This window comes from Diabrotica undecimpunctata, chromosome 9 (assembly GCF_040954645.1).
Source record: "Diabrotica undecimpunctata isolate CICGRU chromosome 9, icDiaUnde3, whole genome shotgun sequence".
In the NCBI taxonomy this organism is placed as follows: domain Eukaryota; kingdom Metazoa; phylum Arthropoda; class Insecta; order Coleoptera; family Chrysomelidae; genus Diabrotica; species Diabrotica undecimpunctata.
This window is the reverse complement of record NC_092811.1, coordinates 105,498,083-105,510,099: the sequence shown is the minus strand read 5'-3', so window position 1 is coordinate 105,510,099 and position 12,017 is coordinate 105,498,083. Positions and strand designations below refer to the sequence as shown.

At 33.0% G+C, this 12,017-nt stretch overlaps 1 protein-coding gene across 1 annotated transcript in view; it reads left to right on the top strand.

Annotated features, from left to right (window-relative positions):
• The window catches only part of LOC140450374 (uncharacterized), a 1,628,978-nt gene that overhangs the window by 932,454 nt on the left and 684,507 nt on the right, over positions 1–12,017 (top strand). Inside the window, exon 5 of the mRNA XM_072543970.1 lies at positions 9,428–9,506. Coding sequence (XP_072400071.1) covers positions 9,428–9,506 — 79 coding nt within the window. The remainder of the gene's footprint in view (positions 1–9,427; positions 9,507–12,017) is intronic.

Sequence of the window (12,017 nt, the reverse complement as noted above, 5' to 3'; positions counted from 1 at the left end):
TCCGTTTTTCGGGCCGTTAAGTGTATATTACGCCATTGTTTATTTTTTATCTTAAATGTTACTTTCGTATCTGTTACTTTTGGTATACTTTTTGTTTTATACACTCCCGATCATAAAATCCGGGTCACCTTGAAAATTTTAAGTTTCTTGAATATTTTTGCATCTGGTGCAGTAATAACCTTTTTTTTTAGGCTAATGTATTTTTTATTTGTCATCAATGTTTGTTTTGAAAGAAACAAAAACGGTTTTTTTTATTGTTTTTATTGAAAAAGCAGAAAACTAACCAAATTTTTGAAACATACATACGAAAGAAAAAATGAAAAATACAGAACATGGTAAAACATCAGTGGAATTTCAATGACTAATATCGTGTATTGCCTCCCCTTGCTCTAATAACCTCTTGCAGACGACGGGGCATATTCTCAATTTTTCTCCGGATTACATGTTGTGGTCTGTTACTCCATCCTCTCACTAACAGATCCTTAAGCTCCTGTGTGTTGTTAGGAGGAAGTGTATGGGTTTGAATACGTTTTTTCAAATCGTCTCAGAGATGTTTGATGGGATTCAGGTCCGGAGACCTAGCTGGCCAGGGTAACCTCGTAATTTAACCTCGTCCAGGTATTGCATACTGATCCTGGCAACGTGCGGTCGCGCATTTCCTACATAAAAACGGCGTCTTTCCAAGCCCTGCCATGGTATGCATAACATGTTCTTTCAGAATCTCCGTAATGTCCCCTCGTGCAGTTAAGGACCCATTTTCGATAAAGGGTAGTTCTGTGCGGAAGTCGGAAGATACACCTCCCCAAGTCATGACCGAGCCTTCACCAAATGGCATTCTTGGAGCAATGCAAGCTTGTGAAAATCGTTCACCAGTTCTCCTCCAAACTCTTACACGTCCATTGGATCCAGTTAGGCAGAAACGGGATTCATCTGAGAATAACACTTTGCTTCAATCATTAATTCCATAATGCGCGTATTGTCGAGCAAAAGCTAGTCGTGCAACTCGATGCGCCCGGCCAAGTGGCGGTCCTGTAGCCATTACTCGAGAAGATAGTCCAGAAGAACGAAGTCTTCTCCTGACTGTTGCAACGCTAACATTACAATTTCGTACTTCCTGTAGGCAATTTTGATGCATAACCGCAGTTGAGGTCCGGTTTCGTAAAGCCTGAAACACAAGGAAACGGTCATCTCGTGCCGTGGTCGTTCTTCTTCGTCCAGAGCCAGGTCGTCCGGTTAGCAAACTTGTCTTCTGAAAGCGTTGAAGCACTCGTTGAACCGTAGAAAGGCTTACGCCAACAGTTCTTGCGACTTGCCGTTAAGTGTGACCGCCTTCCACAAACGCAACAATGAGTGCAGTTTCAACAATAGTCAAGGCATTTTTGGCAAAAAATAAACAATAATAAACACTAATATTGGCACTAATAAACGTTTGTTTGTTGCGTTTGAACAGAAAGTCGAAGAGACATTTAAAACAAGCAGCAGTTACAGGTACCGTTCATTTTGGGAAGTGTATAGTTTTCCGCGAAATCGGCATTATTGGAATTCTTTGTTACAAAGGAAACTGCTAAGCCGACAACAATTCTCAGAAACATGCATTAGTTTGTATAATTATATATGTTTGTATATTATATTTGTGTTATTATTATTTACGATAAAGCTCGTTAAAAATGAAATAACGGCGATTTTTAAGGTGACCCGGATTTTATGATCGCGAGTGTATGTTTCTGGTCTAGTTTGTGTATAACGGTCATGATAGCTCTTATAGCTACCTTGAATATTTTTGATTTGTTTTCAAAGATAATATTTTTGTTTTGCCACATTAAACAAAAATCACTTTAATGAATTGCATATTTATTATACCAAAAAATCGTTACGTGAATACACAAACACTGCCAAACATCTGTTGACGTTAGCGAACGTTTTCCAATTAGAAATGAAATCGGTAAATAGAAGCAGGGGGTCAATGCTAGGAAAAGGAATCAATAAAAGGAACGATTTAGTCAGCTCTATACGGGTGATAAATTTCAGGTCCGACGAAGATCGGTTATCTGCTAATTTGAATGTTACGGACATAAATAATTGTGGCAGCTGTCAGCAGCAGTCCCAAGCTACAGTGGATTTGTGTAGATACGAAATTTCTGTCACAATTTATTTTTAAATATACTTATATAAATGACAAATCATTTAACTACTAAAAGGGGAACATCCCAGTGGTTGGCTGTATCCCCTAGTTTTAAAAAACTTACAGTGAAGTGAAAAATTAGTGTAAAATGCTATATATTTAAAATGTATCTATATAAAAATTGTCATTTTCAAACGGATAAAAATTTCAGGTTTTGGGTCGTACCAGACAATCAGATCATCATTAGTAAAAAGAGCAATTGAAATTAGCCACTTGGAAAGGTGCAATAACCTTTAGATTACTTATCAAATGTACTAAAAATTAAAATTAAAGCGACATGAGGTAGATGTTAAAAATATTTCCCTTTAACAGAACATATATAATTCAACTAGAAACAAGCTCTATGTCCTCGGAAAGATATCAGCAACTCGTAGGTTGGTAGTCAATTGGTGCTTTGTATCATCAGTTTGACAGTTAAATTTTCCATTATCAAATTTAATTAAAGAGACTTGCTACAACCATTATCTTGCTTGGATAAAACACACCTATAAACGCTTCGGTGTTACTCTTGTAAGATGTTTTCTACTCTTCTTTGTGGATTGAAAGCGTAGACAGTAAAACAAGTGCATATAAATAAGTTATGGATTTGACCGTTACTTAATGAAAATTTATTTTATATAACAATGAAACACTTAAAACTTTTTTTTCAAAGGTAAATACATATTTAATGAAAACTTCATTAATTGAAAACTTCGTTTTCAAAAATATGTATATACAAATAACAGTGCAGGGCTTGGGTATTCCTCTAAGCCCATTGCTATGAGATATTTTTATGGATCATCTAGAGACAAAAATTTCAAAACATCCCGTATTCAAACAGTTTTTATATTGGTGGAGATACGTAGACGATGTACTGGTATGTTTTACAGGAACTAACAGGCAACTTGACCAATTTTTATCGTATATTAATTCACTCCATAGTCATATTGAATTTACAATCGAAACAGAGCAGAAGCAATAGATACATTTTCTAGATTTAAAAATTATCAGAATTAAAAACAAACATGAGTTCTCCGTATTTCATAAACCTAGTCATACTGACACGACTATACACAATTATTCATCATCCCATCCTACACAACATAAATTGGCAGCCTACAATAGAATGTTACACCGATTAATAGAAATTCCGATGTCAAAATACAACTTTAAAATAGATTTAAATATCATTAAGCAAATAGCAATAAACAATTGGTACAACGAACAAATAATGATCGAACAAAGCAGTACCCAGTAAGAAAGGAATAACACCAGCTTTTAGAACAAACAACAACTTAGGCAAATATATAAAAACAACAAGAGCCAAAATAAAAGGCACTTACACAGTGGTGTATACAAACTTAAATGTGGCGACTGCCCAAAAACTTACATCGGTCAAACTGGTAGAACTTTTACCAATCGTATAACAGAACATAAAAGGGCTACTAAAACAGATTCTATATACGCACTTCACCTTCTAGATCATAATCATTTATTTAATCACGAATTTCAAATTTTAACATCCAAAATAAAGTGCTTAAGCTATCGTTATTAGAATCTATGGAAGTTAACAAATTAAAAACTACAGACATAATTCTGAACAACCAACTTGAAACAAATAGTTCTCCTCTCCTCAACGTATTGAATTAAAGACTATAAAGTGTGTACCTCGGCCACGTGATGCGGAACGAAGAAAAATATCGAATTCTTCAACTTGTTATGCAGGGTAAAGTATTTGGCAGAAGAGGACCGGGACGCCGTCGTATCTCGTGGTTGAAAAATCTCCGACAATGGTTTGGGATGACCTCAGCGGAGCTGTTTCGCAGAGCAGTCAACAAAACCATGATAGCCTTGATGATCGCCAACATCCGGACCGGATAAGGCACTGAAGAAGAAGAAGAAAGTGTAAACACATACCAAAAATGTATCACTTGAGCAAGGCACTATGCCGAAACAGCTGTAGTGATCTCTCTCTCTTGTCGTTTCCTCATTGCTGAGGATCGTGATTTCCAACAAAGCGGGCTGTCAATTCTCTCCATCTCTTGCGATTTTGGGCTGCTCTCATGGACTCGGAAAACGTCTCTCCAGTAGTGATAAGATATATAATAAGTTTTAGAAAGTTTTGAAAACCACAGGTTTTTAAGCCAGGATATTCTTCTTCTTCCCATATTTCGCCTTGTTCGAATTTTACTTTGCGTAGTAAGTTGTAATAATGAGTTCTCTCTCTCTTTGCCCTCTCATCATATGTCCTAGGGCATGTCACACCACATTAACTTAGGGATGACCCCAAATAAACCTATTAGGACGAGTAGAAGTGGTTAACCTTCACGCCAACTCATATTGAACCTAACCTAATATAAAACTAAAATTAAAAGGCTAATCCTACTTATTTATATGCAATAAAACACAGTTATTACCATGGACGTATAAGTTATTGCCAACACGCTTTATGTCGTCGGTCCATCTAGTTGGTGGGCGTCCTCTGCGTATTGCTTCTTGTCTTATTCTCCACTCGACAAAACGTTTTGTCCATCGGTTATATAATAATCTGGCGACGAGTCCTGCGCAATTCTATTTTAGCGACGCGATTTTTTTTCGATGGCGTCTGTTGTTTTTTTCTACGTCATATTTTTTTGTTTGGGGTATTTGCATCTTGATCATACAAACCTTTGGTCCGACCTCTAAGGAAGCATGATATAATTTTTCAAACAATATTATTGCATCATTCATACGATCGGCTATAAGGACAATGTCATCTGCAAATCTCAAATAACTGAGCTTCTCTTCATTGCCGTACTCCTTGCTGTATACAGAATTTATTTGTTTTTTGTTCAGATAGTCTTACGATAGCTGTGGCATTTTGGTAGATATGTTTGGTTATGTTATAGTCCAGTTACTGTGGCATTTTCCCTTTAAATTTTTTATAACTGCACCGATTTATCTGACATTTTTACAGTGGATAGTAAATTACTCAAAAAACATAAGTTATATGGTGCCGATGTGCTTCTACCCCTGGGGTGGTTGGCACCCCATCTAGGAGGTTGAACTTTTTACACTCAAAATAACCCCGGGAATTGATATAGAATCAAATTTTAAACAAAAAATGTCATATAAATTTTTTTAGCTAAATTAATACTGTTTGAGTTATACGCACTTGAAAAAGTAAACTTTTCGCAAAAAAGAACATGTTTTTCAATGATTTTGAACGAATAACTCATAAACAAAGCGGTTTATTGAAAAATCTATAATGAACAAAAATAAAGCTTATAAAAAAACAAAGAGACTGTTCCTTTATTAAGTTTTATAAGTACAATACTAAGCGATTTATAATTGTTTGAAGATGACTTTTTATTTTTGGGATACTATACTTTTTTTTTGATAAAAACTCATATAACACTTTTTAAAGAGCTAGAAAAAACCTATAAAATGAGCTATGTTAAAAGCCATTTGGATTAAAACAAAGCGAAATACGAAGGAAAGAATTTGAATTACTCTAGCGTTTTAAAAAAAACCGAGAAGTATAGGTAACACTATTTCAATCAAAATTGAAATTAAACGTATATCTTCTACAATTCATTTTATTTTAGTGTTGTTTATAAGTTTTTAAAGGTTTAGCCTGTTTATAATGCGTATTCTTTGAAAAAATCATGTTTAAATTAAAAAATCTTTTTTTTTATTATCTAAAAGTTTACATTTTTTCAAAATAAATCTAAAACTATAAGAGATACGTGAAAAATGGTTCTATTCCAAAATGTAATTTTTTTTAACAAAAATTTTGATTTTTTATTTTTTTTGTAGCTCAAAAAATAATAGAGATATAGCCAATTGAAGTTTGAGATACAGCGGCTGACACAACGGTAATCAGCACTTTGGCCCTTTACTATTTAAAAAGAAAGAATTTTAACATATTTTAATCGACTTAGTCTTGTAGCTTTTGAAATTAACTTCAAAATATTTTTTTAATGGACACCGTAGCTTAAAAATTGACGGAGTTATTCTAAAAAAATTTTGGAGCATGTTATTTATATTTTGGAGCATCAACTTATTTTCTGTATATATAAATGTTTTATTCAAGTATATTCGAAAAACTGGTAACAGACACACTAACACTCACACAAATATGTATATAATATACCAACTGTAAGTGCCCTGAATGAGCATATCAAAAGAGTTTATTTACAAACTCAGATATGGCTTGGAAACAAAGAGATTGATATAACGGATTGGGGATGGTTCAAGAGTGATGATATTTTACAACCAATAAAAACGAAAAGTTCACCTGCACCAGAAGAACTATTGAAACTGATTTTTTGCAATTGCAAAAAGGGTTGCGGCTCAGCGTGTGGCTGTCGTAGACTAGGTCTATTTTGACATGCTACGTGTGGAACATGCTCTGGCGACAATTATTGTCAAAACTGTCCTGCAATAGACGAAGAGGTGGAGTTAGAACACGACGAGAATGACGCTTCAGACAACGAATAATTTGATATATTGTAAATAATTTTTATTTTTGTAAATATATTTTGTATACTTTCTAATGTAAAGTATTTTCATGCATAATTTTTTACAATAAAAACATCATGAGTATACTTAATTTTTTTATTTAGACATTTACCAAAGGGGAATTTGTGGTTTTTAAGGGTTGAAAATAAGCAACCAATCAAAAAATATTTTATTGATAAGAAAGGAATTTTTGAATATTAATGTACATTAAAAACTTTTGAAGTTGTTGAAAAAGATTTTTTTATATATATTGTGACATAGGGGGTAGTTTTTAAGGGTTGAAGTGTTGCAATCAACCAAAATTATTTTATATAAGCAGAGAATTACATTGTAGATGATATAAATGCACTACAAAAGCGTTTGAACCTGTTAAACGATTTTTTACAATAATTTTTAATAAAAGGGGTGGTTTTTAAGATTATTTAAGGGTTGAGAATGTACACAATATCCATTAATATAATTGACAATATTTCAATTACCTAATTTAACACGATTTAAATCCATAAAATGCTTTAATATAAATTTTTTTCATTATTTTCAATAAGGGGTGATTTCATCCCTTAAAAATAAAAAGCTCACCTATCGCATAATCGCATATATAACTTTTGAAGAAGGAGGTAAGATAAGCCTAATTCCAAATTATTAGCGAAATCGATTCAGTTATAAAAAAATTAGAGGTATTGACCTCTTTTCCTCCACAGTGACTGGAGTATTAGTGTAACGGTGGTCTATTCGGTATTCTGTCCATACTTTCAATATTTTCTAATGGCTTATGGTATCGAATACTTTCTCGTAGTCGACAAATATCAGTGCCAATGGTTTGTTGTATTCTGCAGACTTCTCTATCAGGTTATCACTAGTAAATGGTCGTTAGTACTGTAGGTATGCAGATCTAAATCCAGTTTGTTCTCTAGGGTGAGAGAAGTCTAATTTAGCGTCCAGTCTTTTTTTGATAATTTTTGTGAAAAGTTTTTTATATGTGTGAAACCAAACTGATAGGACAGTAGTTTTTTTAGATCTGTTATGTCTCCTTGTCCGTATAGCCACGATGATTTCCAGCATACGATAGAAGATGCAAAAAAAATACAGAGAGATACCAATAATACCACTCGTAAATAAACCAAATCAAACCAATAATGACATACACGGCAGAAACCCGACCTACCATGGAGAGGACAAAAAGGATGTTAGAAACAGCAGAGATGAAAGCACTGAGAAAAATTAATGGTAAGACACTATGGGTAAGACACTATGCCTATATCATCTGTTAACGATACATTGGCTAAATTATTTTCTGATGGTGCCGTCCTTCCATTAACTTCCAACAACAATTTATTGACAAACTTAAGACAACTTCCTAAAGCTGGCGACAGAGAAACAAATACCAAACGAGGAAGAAAAAGACGTTCCACTACAATTCTCCCAGATACACTAATCAATAAAGCTTTAGAAGAGGAGAAAAGGCAGCACAGGAGAAAAAGGAAGCAGTTACTGCTAAGAAAGAGAAAAGAATCGCAAAAACCTCTGCTTCTACTTCAACCAAAACGACGGTTGATAGTGCCAAAAAAGATTGCCAAGTGCCAAGAGAAAAATAATGAAGAAGTGTCCATTAACAGTATCTTCAGATGAAGACTCAGAACAGGATAATGCTTTCTGTCTAGCTTGCATGGAGCATAGTCGCCCTCAAGAACAGTGGATCGAATTTAATGAATGCAACTTTTCAGCACACTTTAAATGCACTGATGGCAGTATTGTGCCCTTAGATGTCAAAAGTGCAATTGTGATGAATCCTAACAGTATTTCTAAATACAGATTTCTAATTATTTTATTAATTAAAAAAATTAAAGTTGTTTGAATTCATATCTTCTTATTAACTACATTTACCTATATTTTTTCGGCTTCTATTATTTTATATACCTAGCTATTATGGATTACTATTGTATGCATACGTTTTAAGTGTAGTTATGTTTTATACCTATATGTTTTATACCTACCCCAAGGGCTATGACAATTTGCCCCAATCACGGGGTAAATTGACATAGGTTGTAGAGCTACTCTTATTATTTTATATAATCGTATTGAAATACATCTAGAGATCAAGAAAAAAAAGGGAATATCGAAGTAATCTTCACTTTGTCTTACGGTAATGAGCACTTTTCAAAACAAGCAATATTATTCTTAAAAAAAAATGTAATAGGCGAATCTATGATAACTAACCTCGGTCTCCCCTATTTTTATATATTGATATATTAGATGTTCGTTTGTAATACTCCATTTAATGTTTTTTTTTATAAATATATTGCATTTAATTATTTGTTCTTAATATGCCTAAAAAGCTAAAAAAAAAAATAAATTCTGCGCTACTGATACACTTCTTGGTAAAATTCATAAGGACAACTAAATTATACAATAACTTACGATATAACGCGTATGACTCATTTCATTATTTCTTTGCTGGAGTATACCTACGTTGTAGAGATGTTTTTTCAGTTGGCAGTGCCCAGGCACCGGCTGTGTGACCGTGTTCAACTCTCATCTGATAAGATTGACTTGTCTATAACTCTAACTCTTAATAAATAAATAGCACATCAATGTCTCACGAGCCAATGCTTACCCTATATAATATACATTTATAAATGAATTATTAAAAACGTATTATCATCGATTTCTCACAGTAAAATTAATAAGAATGTATTTCATGAAAACTTGCGTTTTACGTTTTTGATTTAATTTTGATAGTAAAATACTGTTTTTTTTTTTCAGATGTAAATATGGTTGCTGAACCCAAACCCCATCAAACGGGTAGGAAAAGACAGAATGTTGCCAAAACAGGAAATGATTGGTAAGTGGATTACTTTTTTTAATAGTCTGTATCCTTCAATGATTTGCTGGATAATGATATTTTTTTTTAAATCACTTGTTAGTCCAATCGTCAGAGATGTGACCTTTATAAATCATACGAATAAGCTGAATTCTGCTGAGAATGTAAATTTTGGGACCCCAAAAAAGTTGCAAAAAGTTTACCACGTTTACCCCAAGGCTTCTACCTAAAACCACTCGTAGGGGGAGGAAACTGAGAGAAGCCGTAGAAAAAAATGTCTCAAATAAAAAATGTAGCTGAGATAATTTTGAATAAATGTGTTTATTAGTACTTTTTGTGTAGAATAAATTGTTTTCTAAGAAACAACGCTTGAATCGACCGGTGATTTTCAATGTAAGGTACGCGCGAGAAATCAATTTTAAATAAAATTTGTATCAACTCGACGATAAAAATTCGATATCTTTTGATAAGATTATCCTGTCGGCCAAAAACTAAAACGAATTTTAAAGGTAAAAGGTGCAGCATTCTTATAAAATTTTTGTATATTGCTGCAAATGAAGTCAGTATCTATAAAGGTATTAAATAAATAAACGTTTAGTGATTCTTAACATTTTTGACGATACTCATAAGATTAATACAGTGTATTAGTTCATTTGACCAATCACTATGGAATTTTCGTTATTAGTTCCAAATCGTCAAAACATTTATCATGAAATATCGGATTTGAGTAAAACCAAAATTTCAGGTTTTAGTGAAATTTCGGTAAAACGATATTTCAGTAAATGAAATTTCGTTTCATTTATTGAAACGAAAGTGCTACTGAACTATGGTAAGTACGGCAAATTTAAGTCTGCTGATACTTCATTTGGATTGGCCGTAAAGTTTAACGTAACATTTCTCTCCTTACGGATTTAATTGCCAAGTACGGCAAATTTAAATTTGTTGATGCCTCATTTGGATTGTCCGCAAATTGTACCTTGTGAGAGCGGATTGAAATGTGATTTCGGGATGGATAAGTACTTAAGTAGTGAAGTCATATTGAGTGTATTACTGACTTTTCTGGTACCATATTGATCGATTCGTTTTGTATTGATTTATTTTGATTTTTATTGAAGTAATACTGTGATAAGTTATCGCTGCCGTAAATAGTTCAAGGATTTTTTGATATATTGGAAGTTTTTACTTTTCTAAAACTAAAGTGTAAATAAAAGGTAAATTAACCTAAAAATGCAAGCTATGTGAGAAACTGTAAGTACTGATAAATCTGGTATTGTAAATTATATTTTGCAAAATGGGTTCTCATCTATTCAATACGAAGAACAAATTGATATTAAAAATAAAAGGCGTCGTTTGCTTAAAATCTCCCGGCTTATAAATATTAGTGCGACGGGTAAGGAAAGTAAAATAATAGATTATTTTCGGATAATTGGTACCGCAAGTACTCATGGCTTACCGGGAGTGAAATAAAAAAAAACAAGCTTTTCTTTTGTTCTTGCATCTTTTCGACAAATAGGGGCAAATATTAAAATCCGTGATGTGAATCTGGTTACGATAATTTAAAGGAAATTTTTAGGGCTTTAGAGAAAAAAGATATTTCGAAAGATCATGCATAGAGCCAGATTAAATAAGATTTATTTGGAAAACAAAATATCTATGTTTCATTAGATAATGCCCAATGTAAGAGTGCTATTAAACATAACGAAATTGTAAAAAATATTTACGCAGTTTTGTGTCGTTTAATTGATATCGGGATTTTTTTAAGTTGTTAGGATTATCATTTAGGGGACACGATGAATCGGAGCATTCGTTAAATCAAGGTAATATAATAGAGAACTAATAAAAAAGTTTAAATAACATTTTTTTTCCTGCAGACATTTAAGACATTCCTAAGACATTTAGCGGAGTATCTAAAAGAATCTAGAATTAATAGAATCAATTAGTTACATTTTGTTACTGAACCTGAGATTCAGGAAACCCTTTGCTTTTCGCTAGAAGTAGATGAAACTACCGATATATCATGTCATTCACAATTAATTGTTAAGGCAGAATATATTTTTGGTGTTTTATAAAACAGATTAAAATTTTTTGATATCAAAAATAAATTTGTAGGGCAAACTTATGACGGTGCTGCCGTGATGTCTGGTGAACTAAATGGTCTCCGGACAAAAGTTTAAATTATTTCATTGCAATCTTTATGTACTCACTGTCTTACGCATAGAATGAATTTAGTTTGGAAGGATATGTGTAAAAAATTAAAGAATGTCGTCTTTTTTGCCACTTTAAGCGGATTTGCTTAATTTTTTTCAAGCTCGCCTAAACGGACTAATGTTTTAGAAGAGTTTGTTTTGAAAAAAATGCCAACAGTTTGTCAGATGCGATGGAATTTTAAATCTCGGTTAGTTTTCACTGTAGCCGATTTTTGTGAACAACTTTTGAAGTTTTTAGTTTTATTATTGAAAGAGATGATTTTGAAAGTGATGATATCTCGATCCGTGAAGCAATCGGTTTGAAAACTTTATTAAATGATTACGC